Below are 21,214 nucleotides of genomic sequence, written 5' to 3' on the forward strand. Positions count from 1 at the left end.
TTTACAATATTTTGTGTGTGTGATATGACTGTCTTGCCTGTGGGATGTCTTGTATGTTTCTAGTTGGTTGTTATGTGTAGTGTGGTTCTCCTGCACTTAATATTAAAGGAACTGTATTGTGGATAAGGGGGTAGAAAGACATCATTCGATTGTCTGTCCACATTTCCTTGTCTTCTCTTAGAGTTAGCTTCTTCACCAATTTTTATCAAATTATCAGGAATAGTTAGTATAAAAATAACAAGTTATTACCCCTGACTTTTAATGGAAACATTGTTTACAATACTGGATCCTAATCTCAAAACATAGTATATTCTTTAAAAGAAAAAATGAGTTAAAATATGATGCGTTATCTTTTTGTACACAGCAAATTTTTATTACAAATCAAATTAATTATCAACTATGAGCACAAATCTTGCATTTATAATTACATGATTCTTATTATTTCTCTTTTTATCCTGTAGTTTGTCAAATCAAGATGGGTTTGGAGAATTATCGTATTGTCACTGACAGTCAATTGACTGCTTCATCACAAATTGATAAAGATCATGGGCCAACCAGTGGACGACTTACTGTAGTTGACCAAAGCAATGTTTCTTGGGTACCAAAGTAAGTATGTTTCATATTCAATGATCGAACAAAGTAAATAACTAAGACATACATCTGCAGATGGACTGGGGATTTTACCAGAAATACATATATTCTGGTTACAGGACAGAAGTGAAGTTCAAGCTCACAAACATTTTTACATTTAATCACTCAGATCAGCTGTAAAGTTGGTGCTTAGAAGTAGGCACTTCACATTAAAGGATGTATCATGGCAACAGAATATTTCCCTCATGAGAATTTCCTTCATTTGCGTATATGTTTGGATAAAAGTTCTTTGCGTCACTAAAAAGTTTTGAAAAACACAATATTTAAGTAGTTGTCTGCTAAAAGTTATGAGGTTAAAGGTTTGTTGGATGGTTCTGATTAAACCTCATAAGTCACTGCATATTATTTGGTCGATGTACTTGATCTATTACAGTAATGAAATAAAACTAAACCTGTAACATTTCTGCTCCAACCAACTGTGCTATGAAGAATATTTTATCAGGACAGTGATGTTTCTGCCTGTACTCTTCACCATATTCCTATTGTCAAGACTTATTTTCAGTGCACAACAACATGTAGCACACAAGACATTGGGTCTTTTTTCGCATTTGGACATCTAGACATTGTTCTTTCCCAGACCCTCCATTTGGCGCTGCTGACAGGGGAAACTGAAATGCAAAATCAAAATGAACATTAAGGCCAACACTAGGGATTGTAGCTAGGCCCTCCTGGTTAGTGAGAAGCATTAACTTAATTACATATTGAGTCACAGTGGCTCGACTTGTGCAGTAATGGTGTAATTATCAGCCTGATAATGTTGTCATATTAAAGAATCAGTGATCATGTTAAAGAAAGTTGGATATGGAGGATAACATTAAACATACATTATGCAAGAGCTAAATCTGTCTATTGCAGGTCTTTATTTAGGCCTGAAATGTTATCTAAATTATTAATTAGACATTAATTAACCTATCCAGACCATAATCAACTCTAGATGGCATCACTAGCCTGCAACCTTTATTGGATTATGAGCTGATTTACTGCATAACTTTCCTTCACGATTTAACGATTAAATGGATAATTGAGACTATGCTGTTTGTCGTACGGACTTTAGTAATAATGATCGAGGCCAGGCAGAAATTTCAATTGCTTAGTTCTCGGTTCATAGTGGATCAATTTGAATGAATTTTTCAGCAAATTGCCTTTACATTATTTAGTTTTTAACTATTATTGTGAGAACTGCCAACTCATTATCAAATCTCCCATAATGTATCTTTAATTTTATTATACATTTTTGAGGCATAAGGTTTTTTTTACAGTGTTGATGACCACTTTCATATTTCAGATCTACTGATACTAACCGTTGGATCCAAGTCGACTTTTTAGAAAGGAAGTCAATAACAGGAACCGTAGTTCAAGGAGGATCAGAATATGGATGGGTTTCTAAATACGTAGTTTATTATAGCAATGACGGAATCAATTTCACCCCCTATACGGAAAGTCCATTAGAAACAACACCAAAGATTTTTAATGGCAATCAGGATGGCAGTAAATCTGTTAAAAATCTGTTTAATAGAGATATCTTTGCAAGATATGTGAAGCTCTTTCCCAAATCGGTTCATAATGCCGGAGGTTTGAAATTCAATGTTATTGGATGTAACCCATCTATAGAAAATAATATTACAACCACTCCATACACAGGATCATCAACTTCTTACAAAGGTCCACCAACCACTGCACCCCTAATTACTCCAGAAGTTACACCCACCCGATACACAGGATCTTCAACTCCTTACACAGGTCCACCAACCACTGCACCCCTAATTACTCCAGAAGTTACACCCACTCCATACACAGGATCCTCAACTCCTTACATGGGTCCAACAACCACTGCACCAATAGGTAATATTTCATTTTTATACACCCACATTTCCATGTAGACATATTATTTCGTATTATATAAATTTTATTGAGTTATCAAAGTATATTTTTTTCGATATATTGTCATTTTTGGCACTTTTGAACATGTGATTACTTGGAGGGATTTTATGTGATGAAATATTTTAATACATCATTATATAGACCTTTGTATATATGATAACTCTGCAGAACACATCAGCAACAACAAAAACCATAACATTCAGTGGGACTGAACCCATGCTCTTGAAGTTAATCATCAGCAGAAGAAAACTAGGAAACTACACAGATTAGGGGCTCAACATACTAAGGGGATACAATCAAATTATACATTGACTGTGTATGTAGCCCCATGTCAATTCACTCCCATTTTATGTTGAATGATCACCCAGTTAATCACATTTTTTCTAAACAAACAAATTCTTAGAAATTGTACCTAAATAATGTAGACTTTGTGAATCAATTATCATTGTATAGGAAGGATTAAACGATTTTAATATTCATGTCCTTATAATCGTTCACTGTTAAACACAACAATGATTTATAAATATACAGAATTTAAAGATTTAATATTTTTCCAAGTCTTTGTGAAACTCTTTCATTGAATAATCTTTTCATTATTCTCCAGTTACACCAACAGTCACAGGATCAACTACAGAAGGAACAACAACTAAAGGTATATATTATATAATCAAGGACTCTTTGGCCACTTACACCTATATATTGAGTCAATGTTATTGACACTGGTGAATGAATGACGAAACATGTTGTATATTGAAAATCTAAATATGGAAAATACATACTGGCTTTTAGTCATAGGATAAATTGGTTGTAATATAACTGTTTCAGTTCAATTATCCAAATTATAAACAGCCATTTTTCAAGATAGCAATTGCCAAAAATTTTAAAGTGGAAATAAAGGTTTGATGATTCTACTCATTCATTTCTTCAATTTCCTCTGCTGAGGTATTTGACACAGGCGTCTTGAATTTCTTTATATTTAAAGGAGCTAAATCTCTATTCTTTGGCCCCAAGAAATGGAAACAAATGGATCGCAATGCATATAATAATGTAATATGAATGTATATAAACTGATTTACATTCAGTTGTTTCTGATTTTACTGTAATTTCTAATCAGTTATGTTTGTCGAAATGCACGAAGAGTCCAAATTGAATGGCAGTCTTTGGTGTCTGGTTATTCCAGTCTATGAACCGGAAGCATTCTGGCATGCGATTTGTGTGCCAATTTTTAAATTTTTATTTCGTCTTGGATATCAGAAGCCCATTGTTTCATAGTAAGATGATAACAACTTTAATGTTGATTTAAATTGACCAACAAGTCGTGTTTGCAATGTGGATTGTGAATGATATTGAGTTAGAGACTTGCCTCCTTTAAAGCAGATGATTCACTTACTTCCATAATTTGACATAAAATGAATAATATATAAATGGCTACTTCTAGAAACTTTCTTGGAGCCTCTGTTCCAATGCCACATAGTATTAAAGATTGTTTTTATGGCATAACCAGATAGTAATTATCAGTTGGAAAAGGTAAAAACAGGACTATATGCAATTTTGACACATAGAATATGCAAATTTTACTGCTTACAGAAATGCTATATAAGATCAGACCCCGAGTTCCCAAAGCCTTCTCAGATTTAAGTTAAGAATTTACTCAACTTTCAATCAATGTTATGAGAAATATCTTTAATCCAGAAACACAAAGCTTTGCATATAGTTCCTGATGTATTTGATACATTAACACAACTAAAGTTTTATACAGTGCTATATTTTAATTAAAATACGGCAAACACATTTGAGTAAAGTCTGAGAATGCTTTGTGAACTTGGAGTCTGGTACTTTAGATGATGTCACTAACACGTTTTTTAATTAAGGGTTGCACTTAACAGGTCACCTAGAATTTTTCTGAAAGTTGAGCAAATATATATAGCTGTAATCGGTGTCTATGTTTTAATAGAATTTATGTTGTTTGTACGGTTGTGTTACAGTATGTATGATTCCAATGGGAGTAGAGAGTAGATATGTGATCAATCTTAACCAGTTAACAGCTTCATCCCAGATTGATATATCACATGGAGCTGACCAGGGACGAATCTACAACACAGCTGTTAATGGACATGGTAGTGCCTGGATGCCATTGTAAGTAGCTTTTTCGGAATAGTACTCTTACACAATATGTAAGAAAAGGGATATTTTCATTTTCAATGGATTATGATCACATTTAGTGCAATACTAAACCCTATAACTGTTATATATTACTCAGTCGATTAAGCCTTTAGCAAATGTATATTTTATTTAAACCAAATTAGCAGAGAAATATTGAGTTAAATATTGAGTCAAGTCACATGTGCAGGATACATGGGTCTGGACTGGATGGTCGATTATTTTTGTGTTCATCTACAGTCATATGTATTACCTGTACCTAGACAAAAATAGGGGGGGTGGATGACTGAATGGTTAGCATGTGCACGCTGTATCAAAAGGTCTATCATTGAGTCAACTAGCATAGTTTCGATTCCCCGATTGTACGTGGCAAAGAGTAGGGTCGCCTGTCTAACCTTGTGGGTTTTCTCCAGGTCCTCAGGTCCTCCGAATTCCTCACACTGCTAAAGACCCCCATGCACAAGTGAATTGTGGAAATAAAATTGAACCACATGTTCGTCCCAAAATGACCTAGTGTGAACGTTAAACCACATCTCTCTCTCGACAAAAATAACTTAGGAGTGTATCATATATACCAGTAAGTTTGGTAATAGTTCGTAAGCTTGTAACTATTGCTTCAGGAATATGATATACATAACACAGCTAATAAGAATAATGAAAATTAGTAAATTATATATATACATTTAGTGTAAACTTTGCGTCATTCTGTACGTGAATACCAGCTAATTCTAAACAAAACATTAACATTTACACATTATTTTGGAAACAATCCTCACTAATTTATGGATTTGTATTTCAATGTGTTCTGCAGAGTAAAAGGAATAATATCTCAATGAAATTTTGAAAAATATGGTGGCAATGTTTAGCAAGGCATAGTGCACCCTTGAATTCAAATGTTATGGTCAAATCATGAAAACTTGCAATGTTCTTGATAGAATTATGTAAAATATGGAATTTTCAGATCATAATGTTTTGAAGTGATTGCAGAATTCCCAATTGTACATAAATCTTGTGAATTATTTAATATTTAGTGGGCTTGAAAATTATGGCAAAATGAATAATACTATCAACTTTGCTGTAAGCCATATGTTTACTGTTCTTTCAGACCAAGTGATAAAACACCTTACATTCAAGTTGACTTTGGGAATCCAACATTAGTATCTGGTATCATAACTCAAGGCAACCAAGATAAACCAATGTGGATCAAAACCTACAAGGTTCTTGGAAGCTTTGACAATAAAGAATTTTTTCCGTACTCCAATACTCCTGGAAATGTTGTAGCTAAAATATTCAATGGAAATACAGATGGCACAACCCCAGTACGAAACTTATTTAACAGAAATTGGTTGACAAGATATATCCGCATTGTTCCTTTAGATTGGACCAAGTCTGGTGCTTCTTTACGATTCAATGTTCTGGGTTGTACCCGTCCACCTACTTGGGTGGATATCAGTGTACCCATCATCACACCAACAATTGGTGGTCAGAGTATTCCAGTATATAGTGGTATTGTATCAATTTGTTTTCTACTTCATATGATTTGCTAATTAATGTACATGATATACTTTTGAACGGAATATTTGGGGTGTTTGTGCAGTCGCATTAGTGTGTAAATGCGACAAGTTATATGGTCGCCCGCTTTTCATCATGGATTTTCTCAGGGTTCCTTGTGAAGTGCCTTGTGGAAAATTAATCCAAAAATGACATGTTTAAGTGTGAAATTTCTCTGTTGTTTCAATCCCTAATCTTTGAAATAAAAAAGTAATTCAATAATTGCAAGTCATAAGTAAGCATGCTAGGGAATCTGTTTGCATTTATATTTATGAAATATTGTGAACTGAATACAGGTAAGAATTCTTAATAGAATTGTTCATTGGGATATAAGGAAGAATTCTGTCAGAATTTTTGAATTACAAATTATTGAATGAGTTTGGCAGAGTTCTCTTTTCAATTAAATTTTGACTTTTGAAGCTTACGAACAATGGACAAAGTTCTCAATGGAAATTCTAAATGAATTGTTAAATACACTTGTTGTTCTTTTGGAATTGGATCATGTTCTTTTGAGATTGGATCATTGAGGAAGGTGCTGGCTTACTAACCAGAAAGTTAGGGATGTCATGATTTAAAGATTTTGATATTGTAGACATTCGTAGCCTTATACTCATTCAAGGTACAGGTTCTCTTAATCGATGGGTGATCAAAGGTTCTTGTTCCTTTTGGGAGCATTGTTAAACACAACAATTTAAAGATTTAATATTTTTCCAAGTCTTTGTGAAACTCTTTCATTGAATAATCTTTTCATTATTCTCCAGTTACACCAACAGTCACAGGATCAACTACAGAAGAAACAACAACAACTAAAGGTATATATTATGTAATCAAGAACTCTTTGGCCACTTACACCTATATATATTGACACTAATGAATGAATGACGAAACATGTTGTATGTTGAAAATCTAAATATGGAAAATACTAACTGTCTTTTAGTCATAGGATAAATTGGTTGTAATATAACTGTTTCAGTTCAATTATCCATATAATATTCAGGTGTCTGTATAGCTCTTTTTGGACATCGGGATAGTTCACCAGGATTTCCAAGCCTGGTTTCTCCATGTCAGTGGTGAAGGACACAGGGCCCGGCAAGGAACATCAGCTAGTTTTTTGGATGGGACAAAAAATAAGGTCTTGTATACACATTGGCATGCATGTAAAAGAACCCTTGTTAGTTGTAGGTGGATACGCTGCTGTTTTGGTGAAACTTCCGCAGTTGTTCACTAGAACTATTCATTAGAATGGTTATCTTACACAGTTGACGTTGATATAGAGCTTGAATGAACGTTTCTTATTCTGGTTGTGTGTACTAGTTGGTGTAAAACATGAAAAGTTATGCCACCAACCCATCTATGTTTAATTAATCAATTTTGTTTTGTTTCAAAGTTTGTGATCTTCCGATGGGTATTGAAAACCCAGGTTTAATCAGAAATTACCAATTAACAGCCTCCACAAGTAAAGACCGATTTCACCGACCTGAGAGGGGAAGGCTGTTTACACAAATTGATGGACACTTCTCTGGAGGGTGGCAACCTTTGTAAGTAGATTTGTACATTCAAAACTGCAACATGAATCTGATGATAACCTCTATTTTTTTTAGATTATTTTTCATCAGAAAAACTCATTTGTTAACTTGACTTGGAAGAATGTGTTAATTTGTTCTCTAGAAAGTAATCTTGCAATATCTTTTGTTGTGGTTTTGTTTTGTTTAGTTCTTTTACTCTGAAGGCTAGCTTTAAAAAGGATTTACTAATTTGCTTTTGTCTAAGATATCACCCTAGTGGGACATAAAATAAATCTATTTCACACACTGAGATTAGCTATCTCTTTAGTTCTGTTCTAATAACCATTCCAAGAAATGGGTATGGTTATTGATTACTATTAGCTTGCCTTATATTTTTCATTTTAGGCTCACAATAGATTAATTTTGTCATTGGGCTAACATACATTTCTACTGGTGGGGGGGGGGGGGGTCTGAATGGTCTAGCACGCGCTTTAGATCATCTCATTGACTCAGTTGGCGTTGTTTCAAATCCCAGCTTGTACATAACAAGGAATAGGGTTGCCTATGAATTATTGAAATAAAACTGAACCATATGTTAGTCCCAAAATCTCTCTCTCTCTCTCTCTCTCTCTCTCTCTCTCTCTCTCTCTGTTGCCAGATTTATGATTGATCTTCTATTTTTAGAGTTTCTAATGGTAACCAATGGATACAAGTTGACTTCATGTCTGGGCCCTTCGAGGTAGCAGGAATCAAAACACAAGGCAATTTAGGTACACTGGCTAGTTGGGTGACTAAATATAAAGTCTTGTACAGTAACGGGACACAATTTCATACCATACAATCCCAAGGAAAACCAAAAATATTTATTGGTAATTCTGATCAAACAACTCCTAAAATGAACACTTTTAACACAGTGTTGGCACAGATTATCAGAATTGTTCCTTTAGAATGGCATAATCGTATTGGTATGCGTTTCAATGTCTATGGTTGTCAGATACCACCAACACAACCGCCAGGTATTTCAACCATGACGTCAACACCACATTCAACACTGTCACCTCCACCTACAACACCTCCACCTACTAGTAGTAGTACCACGACTACCAATAAACCATGTAGTACGTACTACACACAGTGGGTCAGTCTTAGTAAGCCAGATTCAAAAGGTATATTAATTGTATATATTTCTTTCATGAACTATACTGTACAGCAAGGGTGACTAACTTTTTAGGTTCCATGTGTCAAATTATATTTGTATAACTTCAGATGTGCCATATAACTTAAAATAGATTATATGTTAACAGAGGTAGAAACGTTATATACCTTAATGAGACTTTTGATTCTGTTTTGATTTCACAGAGCTGTTGATATTCAGAGTCGATTAGTTATCGAGAATAGCAGAGAATTATTTTTATATTAGATCATTATTATCATGAGTAGTGATCACATGGAATGCAGATTTTACAATTTGAATATTCTTAGTAATGGGTGCTTTAAGATATTATTGTAACTGACAGGTCATTAAGACTTTGGGAACTCTTGTTAATAAATTTATGTTTTGTGATTTGATTTAGTTTGTCTTTAAGACTTGTGCACAAGATACAAGACAAAGCTCTCCATGTAAATTCATATTGTCATTCTGTTTCTCATGTTTAAACCGTTTGCTGAGCTGCCTGACAACACATTATTTGAAACAAAATTATCTAGATTATAATGATTTTTTTTTCAATCAGGTGACTTTGAATCATTGAACAAAATGTCAAAATTTGTTCATGTTTGTGATGCAGAGTATGTAGAAAAGATAGAATGCAGAACAGTAGATAAAAAAATGACCTTAATTGAAGCTGGACAAATCAATGTAAAATGTGACCTACAGAGCAAATCACTTATTTGTCTAAACTCGGATCAACATGAACAGAAATGTTTAAATTATGAGATTAGGTTTTTCTGCAATGAATGTGGTGGACCCAGCATTTCATCAACAACACCTTACAATGGACCCAGCACATCTTCATCTACTTACACAGGACCCAGCACTTCTCCATCTCCAACAACACCTTACACAGGACCCAGCACTTCTCCATCTCCAACACCACCTTACAAAGGATCCAGCACATCTCCAACAACACCTTACACAGGGCCCAGCACTTCTCCATCTCCAACAACACCTTACACAGGACCCAGCACTTCTCCATCTCCAACAACACCTTACACAGGACCCAGCACATCTCCAACAACACCGTATACAGGACCCAGCACTTCTCCAACAACACCTTACACAGGACCCAGCACATCTCCAACAACACCTTACACTGGACCCAGCACATCTCCAACAGCACTCTGTGCGCAGGGGGTTACAAAATATACTGAGTGGATCAACAAAGACAAACCAACTCATGGTCCTGGAGATCATGAAGCTATGACAACAGATGAATTGAAGAGGTTCTGTTTAGGTGGTACCATAACCGAAATTGAATGTGCTACAGCTCATGATAATACCCCTTATAGTAGTTTACCCATAATAGCCACCTGTACGGTAGCAGATGGTTTCACTTGCAACAATGATGATAACCCAATGCCTTGTGATGATTTCCAGATAAGATATAAATGTGTATGCGCAAGTGAGTTAAATGTTCATTTTGATTTACCCAGATATGTGCTTGCTCTAGCTTTTTCCTGTTCTACATTCCTTATTTCTCTGGGTTTTGCATCGGCGGTCATGCTATGATACATATTGTAATTTAGATGCTCTGCTACGATTAGTATCATGATTCATAGCTAGGTCCAAATAACAACTGTAGGCAGTATCTGTTCTTTATCAAGTGAGTAAAATTTCAACTTGGCTTCTCTAGTGGTCATCAAGCTTGATAAAGACTAGACAAGTATAGTCGAAATGTTATTCAGTAATATACAAAAATTGTATTCCAATATCTGTCACCTATTCAACAAATAATAGGCTTATGTGTCCACTATATTCCATGAAGATATTTGAGAAATTTCTAATTAGCAATAGGTACATCAACTTATAGTAGTTGTACCTTTTGCTAATTAGAAATTTCTCAAATATCTTCATGGAATATAGTGGACACATTAGCCTATTATTTGTTGAATAATTTCTCTGATTAAATTATTTGTGTGTTGTACAATATTTATCTAAGAGTGTGGGATATTTTGAGCTTTTTGAGCTTGTTCACATAAGGATGTTGACATGCTGTCTTGAAATTAAAAAGGATGAATCTGTAATTACGGAATTGCATGGCTAGGTTATATTACTGGTCACATTTTGACGTTTAAATTAAATCTTATGGAAAAAATCGCAATACAGAATAATGTTCTTAGTTGAATTTTCTAAAACCGGTTTCTGTTAACCCAGTTTATGTTAAAAGAGGCTTTCAAATATTTTTGTTATGTAGTTTAACTATTTGGTACATACATCTATCTTTTACAGATGACACTACTTCAGCATATGCTAGTTCTACCACACCCTACACAGGATCCAGTACAGAAAGCTCAGGCAACTGTTTCACAAGTCATTGGTCAGAATGGATTAACAAGGACACGCCAAAGACAGGAGATGGAGACCATGAAATTATGACAACAGAAGAATTGAAGAAGTTCTGTGTAGGTGGTGATATTACTGAAGTTGAGTGTTTGACAGTGGAGAATATTCCCGCTGAAAGTACTGGAGAAGGCAACACTTGTACTGTCAAAACTGGTTCAAATTGTATTAACGAAGTTATTCCACCCATTCTTTGTCATGATTATAAAATAAGATACTACTGTAATTGTCCGCTCACTTCAACCACACCGATCACCACAAGCAGTTACACAACACCCCAACCATGTGGCTGGTCCCGCTGGTATAACACTGACACACCAAACATTGGTACTGGAGACTTTGAAACTATTGCAAGATTAAAGGTTTGTTAAACTTCTCCTCTAACTATTAATATTAAAATGTAATTATTGTAATTAATTGGTAATAGAATAACATAGCTACCGGTAGTTAAAAAGTTGGCACTAGTAAGCCATAAAGTAATGTTATCATTTTCACAATGATATTAAATGTAATTAATTTGATATAGGCCTGATATATTCAAAATAAACCAACACTCACCTATATAGAGCAAAGCATTTTCATGAGCATTTGTTGAACTACTTGAAAACAAACATAGGCTATGTATATGACTCTAACTCTAATGAATTGTAATGATTTTTTTTATGGACTGAATTAAACTCGTATATAAAACAGTAATTGATATCCTTCATACTCAATCCTACAAATAAGACACCCATTACATATCACAATGGAAAAATATACCAAGTAAAACGTTTTCAAGACATGTTTGTATTAGTGCTATTTGGTATACCCACATACATTTGATGACATTACTTATTTCATGTGAGCATGCTAAAGGGACATTTATGTCATATTTGCAGGATTGTTCATCGGGGTCTATTAGTAAGATTCCTTTTCAAAAGTTTGAAACTAGGTGGAATTGCCAACAGTCTATAAAAAAGAACCGGTTCCATATTTTGATATAAAAGCTTATGAATAAGGTACAGCCAGGACAAAGTTCTTGGTAGATTTTCTTAAAACTTGGTGGAATTTCGCATTGGGTCATATTAAAATTAAAAATATTTTGATAATATAAATAATAGAATTATAGCCCTGTAATGTTTGAAGTGATACCTTAATTATGTTCAAATTTGGAGCTTTTCAAGCTTGTGAATGCAATGTAGGCCAGGCTTCTGCACTGAACATTTTAAAACTTGCTCAATAATCAGGGTTGATGCCTCTGGTGTGCCTGATCGAACCCTTGTTTATGTCTTGTTTTATTGTACACACAAGCTGTTAATCAGATTTTGAATATTTTGTAGAATGTTTATGGTGTGTGTAAGAATATGATAGATATTGAATGTAGAGTAGCAGATTCTAATACACCATCATCAGCTATTACTCAAACTAATGTTAAATGTGATATGCACAATGGTCTCAGTTGTTACAACAGTGAGCAGAAGCAGAAAAAATGTTACGATTATGAAGTTCGTGTTCTTTGTTGGAATGAATATTGTGGAGGTAATTTGCTTCTCTCTTATTCCTCATTTCAAAATTTGGTATACTAAAGCTCAATCACAATTACCTTTTAGTACTAATTTTGGAGTACGAATAACTTTTTCTCTGGTTACCACATTACTTTGACCATTTCAGTATTATTGTATGGTTATGTGTGTACAACTAGTCTTGATAATCCCAGTCTATGTTGTACTTACTTCGATTACAATGCGGTGGAGGGGGGGGGATGGTCGAATGCTGTATCATAAGTTTTGTCATTGAGTCAACCAGCGTGATTTTGATTCCACAGTTGTACGTTGTGACAAGGTGTAGTGTCGCCTGTCAAACCTTGTGGGTTTTCTGGTTTTCTCTGGGTCCTCCGGTTTCCTCCCACTGCTATATAAATACCCCTACATGCAAGTGACTTAATGAAATAAGATTAAACTATATGTTTGTCTCTCTCTCTCTCTCTCTCTCTCTCTCTCTCTCGTTTACAGTGAATGTTATATAGTGACTGAAGACTATCCAATTAGGCCACAGTGTGTTGGCGTGGGGGGTGCTGACTTTTGGGGTTGGACAACTGACCAGTGTCCAAGGGGTTAAAAGCTGTTACCTGAGCGGTAGTGGGCAGTTAGGACCAGGGTCGACAACACAAGTTAATTAAGGAGTACACATGTATATTAAATGTTTGGCAGAATAAATGTATAATGAAGTTAAATTAGTCGTGTCCGCAAGAGCCAGTACTGTTACATATACCCATACAAACATAATTACCAAGTAGAAAGTATAGATACATAAATAGCTGCACTGCCTGTATAATAAATATCCTATTTCATACATGGGGGGGTATGAATAAAAAAAATGAGTTACCAATAATTACCAAGAAGAAAGTAGATACATGAATAAATTCTTAACTGCTGTGCTTCCAGCATAATGCAACATGCTATTTCATACATGGGAATATGCATAAAAATATTGAGTTGCCTATAATTTAATGTTCCTAATATCTACAGAGGGGTTAGGTTTTTTATATATTATAAGCTTAGCGGTACATTACTTGTACACTATAGATAATTATTTACATAAATCATTTTGTTGTTTTTTTTCTTATGTTTTCAGTTACTACAACTCCTGGAACACAGACAACAAGTAAGTGTATTTTAATGATATTTTATATATTATTAATTAGCTTACTTTACTTGTACTCTCTAGATAATTATTTACATAAAACATTAAACATCGCTAGCCTGCGATCTTTAGTGGATTATGAGCCGATTTACTGCATAACTTTCCTTCACGATTTAATGATTAAATGGGTAATCGAGACTATGCTGTTTATCGTACTGACTTTAGTAATGATGATCGAGGCTAGGCGGAAATTTCAATCGCTTAATTCTCGGTTCATAGTGGATCAATTTGAATGAAATTTTCAGCAAATTGACTTTACATTATCTAGTTTTTAACTATTATAGTGAGCACTGCCAGCTCTTTATCTAATCTCCCATAATGTATCTTGAAAAAAAACCATTTTTTTCTCGTACAGGCCCTGGAACACACACAACAGGTAAGTGCATTTTAATCGAAAATCTATTTAAATTTCTATCATTACGAGTTTCTACCAGTTAGATTAGTATTTATACTAGACAATTATATTCCAGAAGGTTATACCACTAAGATTATTTGGACCGTTGCAACTCTTGGAGGGATATTAGAATCTGGCCCGTTCTTTATGCACATTAAGTTCCCTGTCTGTAAAATGGTGGCTTCTGTTTTGGACTGTTTTGGATATAGTATATACCGCTTCTAAAATATAAATGGATGTAATATTTAAGGGACACACTGAGCAGCCTATGTTCAATGTTAAATCAAAATTAGGTAGAGTTCCAAGAATACAAAGTAGTGGTGCATAAAACAGTTGATGTTAGAAGTGGACGACTTCTAAAGTCTAGCCATTTTACTCAAATTTTGATTATCAACTGTCAACATCTAGAAAATAACTGACTTACAAATGTTCTAGTGTACATATTTCATACAGATATTTTATACGGCCATATAATAATATATGTTATTTTGTTGTCACCTTTTTTAGTTGGCCTGTCTACAACTTAACTGATTTTCATCAAATGTTCTGGAATATTTATTATTGGGGTAAAGAAAAATGATCATCATTCTGAGCATTGTCATAAAAATATTTAAAGATATTGGCCCTAACTTGTGATAACATACATTACCATACTCATAAGTCTACAGTGTTCAATTCTTCATTGATTTTTCTGCCCCAGAATTTATTATAAATTTGAGTGTTTAATATTACGAGATGTATTAATGCATTTTGTTGATTGCCTAAAATCAGTGTTGTATAACACGCATAATTACATTAATTAGGCTACATATATATACTCAGCCAAATTAAAAACTTGACACTGATGAATTTCAACAAATTTTTTTTTCTGGTAAGTCAAATAAATTTTAAAGTGTTTCTAACGATAGTAAGTAGTAAGAAGCCTTTAATTTCATGTGACTTTTGAGCATATAAAGATGAAAAACCTGAAAAACACGTGCAAACACAAACTCGTGAGGTCAATCGATGCAAGTTTGCTTAAACTGAACACGCACACGTAACTTGAACTGGAAAAACATATTAAAATTGTTATTTTCATCTTTGTTAGAAAATGCCGCACCTTTCAAATGTAGAATGTCTACGTGCTGTAGGTAGGCTCTATGCTGGTCAGTCTTTGGTCACTGTTGCAAGAGCCTTTAATTGTTCACGCCAGCCAATAATTAATCTTAGAATGAGAGTGCTTCAAACTGGAATTATTGCCGACCGCCCAAGGGCGGAAGCGCCACGTGTGACGTCATTCCAGGAAGATCAAGCTATACGATTACGTCATCTTAGAAACAGATTTGTCACTGCAACCTCCACAAGTAGAGAGATGTTTGGTAGAAGGGTAACTGCACAAACTGTTCAAAATCGCTTGCAGGCTGCTGGTCTTCGAGCTCGGAGGCCCTATAATGGACCAATATTGACACCTCTTCATCGCCGTAACCGACTTGTGTGGGCCACAAGACACATAAGATTTACTCAAAGACAGTGGAATTCGGTTGTCTTTAGTGACGAATCTCGATTCACTTTGAGATTTGCCAATGGCGGGGTCCGAGTGTACCGCAGACGAGGTGAACGTTGCGCTCAAGTATGTGTCAGAGAAGTTGACCGATTTGGTGGCGACAGCGTCATGGTTTGGGGTTCTTTTTGTGCACATGGACGTTCTCCTCTTGTTGTTGTCCAAGGGAACTTAAATGCTGTCCAGTACAGGGATCAGATTTTGCAACCTGTTCTTCTTCCGTTTATGCAGAGACATGGGCCTGGACTAACGTTTCAACAAGACCCCATACAGCAATTGCTACCCAGAATTTTTAAAGAAATGTCGGTGTCCAAGTCCTGGATTGGCCGTCGCTTAGCCCCGACCTTAATCCTATTGAACACATCTGGGACGAACTGGGTCGACGTGTTCGTTAGCAAGTGAATCCACCACTGACGTTGCACGACCTTCAACATGCTCTTGCTGAGCATTGGCGACGTCTTCCTCGGGTAGTGTTTACTAATGTTCTGAGATCCATGAGAAGACGTTATGTGGCAGTACGAGACGCTAGAGGAGGCCACAACCGTTACTAAACACTTTATTCCGATTGTTCTCCAAGTCTGTGAATTTCATTTTGGGGGGTACTGTGACATCACGAACGTTATCAATGTCTGTTGATGTCAAGGTCGTCTGTGCACAACATAACACTAAAATAGTTGCCTTAAACCAAATATTAAAAATCTAGTCCCAAAAATCCCGAGTGTCAAGTTTTTAATTTGGCTGAGTATATATATCTAAACAAACATAATTACCAAGTAGAAAGTATAGATACACGAATAGCTGCACTTTCAGCATAAAGAATATCCTATTTCATACATCGGGGGGGTATGAATAAAAATAATGAGTTACCTTTAATTTAATGTTCTAAAATCTACAGGGGGGATGGGGGGGCTTTTTATATATTATCACATTATTTGTACTCTCTAGATAAATATTTACATAAAGTGTTTTTTGTTTTTTTTATGTTTTCAGTACAAACAACAACACGTAAGAGCATTTTAATAATTGTCAAGCCACTTTGCAGTCCTTAAAATTTGGTGAATCATATTTCCATACCAATCGAAAATCTATTTAAATTTCTATCATCACCATTTTCTGCCAGTTAGATTTTTATATGTCCACATTGTCGTCGCCCCAGAACGCCCACTCCTGACATCTGTCTGTCCGTCCTTGATTTGTTTGTGGACACCTAACAGGTCACAAGTCTTATCTGATTTTGACAAAACTTGAAATATAGGTTTATCTCCAAAAGATCTTGGTTCCTGTTTATATTGGCATGTATCGGATTGAAACTTCATGGATTATGAATCAGGTTTTAGTTTGTGGACACTCTAGAGGTGACAATTATCATCTGATTTTGATGGAACTTGAAATGTATGTTTATAACCAACAGATCTTGGTTCCTTTTGATATTTGCGCATAGTGGATCGTAACTTCCTGAATTATGGCCCCTGATTGTTCGAAAAATCATGTCTCTTGAGGTCGCAATTACTATCCGATTTAAAAAAATATATCACCGTTACACCGTAAGGACAGTTGAGTTCAAATTCGTGAAAATCGGACCAAAACTGCCGGACAAAATGGCCACCCTTTGAAATGAAATGAAATGAAATGGGGTTTAACGTCCTACTGTTCTGCTCCTATACTGGGCTAATGAAGACGGGCATAAGCCATACAGTGTGCTATGAGGGAAATTTTGCCTGGGCAGCGGCGCTACGGCCTACTCTTATATCGAATTCCAACTGCCAAGGGATCTTTTACGTGCACGCCAATATGTACACGGGACCTCGGTTTTTCGTCCCATCCGATCGACTAGAAGCTGTCCTTGTCAGGCTCTCCGTCCTGCATCACTGACATGGGGAAACCACGTCGGAAAATCTGGATAAACTTTCTCGGCCAATGCAGGGATCGAACACCCGACCTCCAGGCTAGCGAGCCAGCGTCTTACCCACTTAGCCAAGTGATCCCCGCCGCCCTTTAAATGCAAATAGTGTAAAAATATGGTATATCAAGGTTGTGGACCCTCTAGAGGTCACAATTTTGATCCAATTTTGATGAAACTTGAAATACATGTTTATAACCCAAAAATCTTGGTTTCTGTCGATATTCACGCATATCGGATCTTAGTTTCCCAGATTATGGCTCCTGATTGTGGACCCGCTAGAAATCACAATTTGTATTCAATTTTGAAAAACATTTAAATTTATCACCGTTACACATCAATGAAGGTTGAGTTCAAATTTCGTAAAAATCTGACCCAAACTGTGGGATAAAATGGCCGCTCCTTGGTAGAGTTCCAAGAAAACAAAGTAGCTGTATTTCAGTGCATAAATCAGTTGATGCTGGAGATGGACGGTGGAGTTCAATTCTTCATTGATTTATTATAAATTTGAGTGTGTAATATTAATTAATTAGGCTACATATTATATATATATATATATCCCAACAAACAAGTAATTTCTAGATAAAGATTTACATACAGCATTTTTTTACAGTGGGATGTTAAACCCCATTTCATTTCATTTCATTTGTTTTTTTTTTTTATGTATTCAGATACAGGTCCTAAAACACAAACAACAACACGTAAGAGCATTTTAATGATAATTGTCAAGCCACTTTGCAGTCCTTAAATTTGGGTGAAACATATTTCCGTACCAATCGAAAATCTATTTAAATTTCTATCACCACCATTTTCTGCCAGTTAGATTAGTATTTCTACTAGACAATTATATTCCAGAAGGCTATATACCACTTAAACAGTTGGAATAATTCTCATTTACTATGTTTATAAAATTGGCCTAATTCACCGCAACAGGCAGCCAGAGATTCTAGGCATCAACTTTAAGATAATGAAATGATATTTTTGTACTTTTAGAAATTGTAGTTTCGCATGGGAACAACTCAGATCATGGAAAAGAGCCCTGATAGTTGAATAAAAAAAGTTGTGAAGGCTCGTTTCTTTATTCTTCTGCTAATACAATAAATATTTATTTTCAGCTGTTTGTCCACCTTATCAGATTTTTGTAAAGTGTGCTTATAAATGTAGAGAACTGTGTACCAATATGTTACAGTCGATCAAAATCTGTGATCTAAATGATTGCGTCCCAGGTTGTAAGAACATATCAGATGTTCACAAACCTGCGTGTCCTGATGGCTATAAATTGAGTGATCGAAATACTTGTGTTAAAACAGAGATGTGTCCATGTCTTAAACAAGATGGCAGCTTAGCTCAGGTTAGTTTAGCATTATGTTTATAAATATATTTCCAATCGTATTCACAATGGTATTATGAAATTAACTGTGTTAGCTTTAATTTACCAAGTGCATTGTTTGTGTCAAATACTGAGATATGTGACATTTGGATATCTGTATACAAGATCGGCCAACACAGTTAAAGTATCTGATATAATGTTATAATATTTTGAAATTATGAAAATTGGTACTCTCGTCATAACACTTGACCTTAAAGACTCACTTAATTATCGAAAATCAAAGTACATGCCTATACATTTGGTGCAAAAACATTTGTGCACAAGTTTTTAGCCAACTAACTGACCATTTAAGTCATATTGCTTCTTTAAAATTTGTTTAGTCTTCTTTTTATTAATCTCATATATAAAAAAAAGTCTTTCTGCAATGAATTGAAAGTACTATCAATGGTTTTGATTTTCAGCCATTTGAACATTGGACAAACCCCAGTAAGGAATGTTCAACATGCCATTGTTTTAATAACTCTGTACAATGTTATACGGACAGTCCATGTAAAACAACCAATACCATCACTGCTTCCACCATCTCACAGCCATCCTGTCATTGGACAGGTTGGATGAATATTGATAAACCAGGTGATGGAGATGGCGATTTAGAACTTATTACAGAATTAAGGTAAACTATAATAGACTCTTTGGTAAAATATAAATTTAATAAGTTCATTGGCCATGCCAAGAAATTTGTTGCTGTTAAATATGCCTCAGAGCCATATTATCTGGAAGTAAACGTACATGAATTAGGGAAATCAAGTACGAAAATGACATCATAGTCTATAGAGCCCGTTAACCGAGTATAGCAATAATCGATATGATCAACTCATGATTATGACGTGTTGGGCTCTTTGTAGCAAGAAAGATTATGAATCTTACGATCCTCAGAATTTTCAATAAAATCGTAAATGCCAAGGAATGGCATGGATTTAACAGTGAATTCAATGATTACTAGTCCATATAGGATTTAAATTCATTTCTATTGACATTTTGGTGTACAATTTACAAATGGCATTCACTAGGTTTTTGGTGAAGAGTGGAAGGGGGGGGTGTCATTATCATCCAAAGTATTTCAAAAAGTGACTGAGAAGGAAAAATATGTTATAGATATTCTACATATCATATCCAAAATTAAAATGATTTCATAAAATATTGACAAAATTATGGATAAGTGAAATTGACAAAAGACCCTAATGTGGGTTCTTGTTGGTGATTAGACCATTTTTGTCCAAATTTCAGTTGTCCATATTTTTTTCAATTGATTATGAAATTACTCAAATTTTGGATGTGATGTGTAGAATATGCATATCCATAACATGTCTTTCCTTTTGGTCACTTTTTGCTATAGACAAAAAAATCTGCTTGTGTAAGTGATTAGCAAGCTTGTTTTGATTGGTCCAAATTTCAATTATCCATAAATTTGTCAATTTCTATATGAAATGATTTAAAGGAGCTAAATCGCTAATATTTGGAACCTGGAAATTAGCACAAATGGGTCGCAACGCATATAATAATGTAATATTAATGTATATAAACTGATTTACATTCAATCATTTCCGTTTTACTCTAATTTCAAATCAGTTTTGTTCGGCGAAATAGGCCAAAAGTCTCAATCCAATGGCAATCTCTAGCGTCTGGTTATTCCAGTCTACACCGATAGTGTTTATTGCGCATGCTCTCAACATAAGATTATAGGGTCACCGTTTGACATGACTTGTGGAATATGTCTAGCTTCATTCTTCGAGTCCCTTGTTAAACTTGTTACAAATGGCGCTGAAACGCATTATGGTACACGATTCGTGTACCAATGGTAAAATGTTGATTTTGTCTTAAATATTGGATGTCAGAAGCCCACCTTTTTACGGTAAGATCACAACATCTATGTTGATTTAAATTGACAAATAATTCGTGTTTTCAATGTCGAAGACTTTGGATGATATTGAGTTAGAGATTAGCTACTTTAAATCTTGCATATGATTTGTAGAATGTGCATATTTATTACATATTTTT

The 21,214-nt window shown here is 34.9% G+C and overlaps 1 protein-coding gene and 1 long non-coding RNA gene across 2 annotated transcripts; both read left to right on the forward strand.

The window, feature by feature from the left end:
* Positions 1–465: 465 nt before the first annotated feature.
* On the forward strand, positions 466–4,672 carry LOC126807703 (probable carboxypeptidase X1). Its single transcript, XM_050532452.2, has 5 exons — positions 466–606; positions 1,937–2,042; positions 2,701–2,734; positions 3,137–3,184; positions 4,518–4,672. The coding sequence occupies exons 1-5, from the start codon at positions 476–478 to the stop codon at positions 4,670–4,672; spliced, it is 474 nt and encodes a 157-aa protein (XP_050388409.2). The 5' UTR covers positions 466–475.
* Positions 4,673–11,529: 6,857 nt separating this feature from the next.
* LOC126832141 (uncharacterized) lies at positions 11,530–19,787 on the forward strand. Its single transcript, XR_007684562.2, has 7 exons — positions 11,530–11,669; positions 12,630–12,828; positions 13,924–13,953; positions 14,348–14,368; positions 16,917–16,931; positions 18,942–19,177; positions 19,618–19,787. It is a non-coding gene; the product is annotated as an uncharacterized LOC126832141 (long non-coding RNA).
* Positions 19,788–21,214: the final 1,427 nt, after the last annotated feature.

Source organism: Patella vulgata, chromosome 9 (genome assembly GCF_932274485.2).
Source record: "Patella vulgata chromosome 9, xgPatVulg1.2, whole genome shotgun sequence".
Lineage (NCBI taxonomy): Eukaryota > Metazoa > Mollusca > Gastropoda > Patellidae > Patella > Patella vulgata.

Bases quoted from the DNA above. Each gene is read 5' to 3' on its own strand.
- LOC126807703 (XM_050532452.2), top strand. From the start codon at position 476: ATGGGTTTGGAGAATTATCGTATTGTCACTGACAGTCAATTGACTGCT. The intron at 2,043-2,700 runs GTAGTTTATTAT...ATAACTCTGCAG, and splicing joins ATGGATGGGTTTCTAAATAC to AACACATCAGCAACAACAAA. The intron at 3,185-4,517 runs GTATATATTATA...GTTGTGTTACAG, and splicing joins AGAAGGAACAACAACTAAAG to TATGTATGATTCCAATGGGA.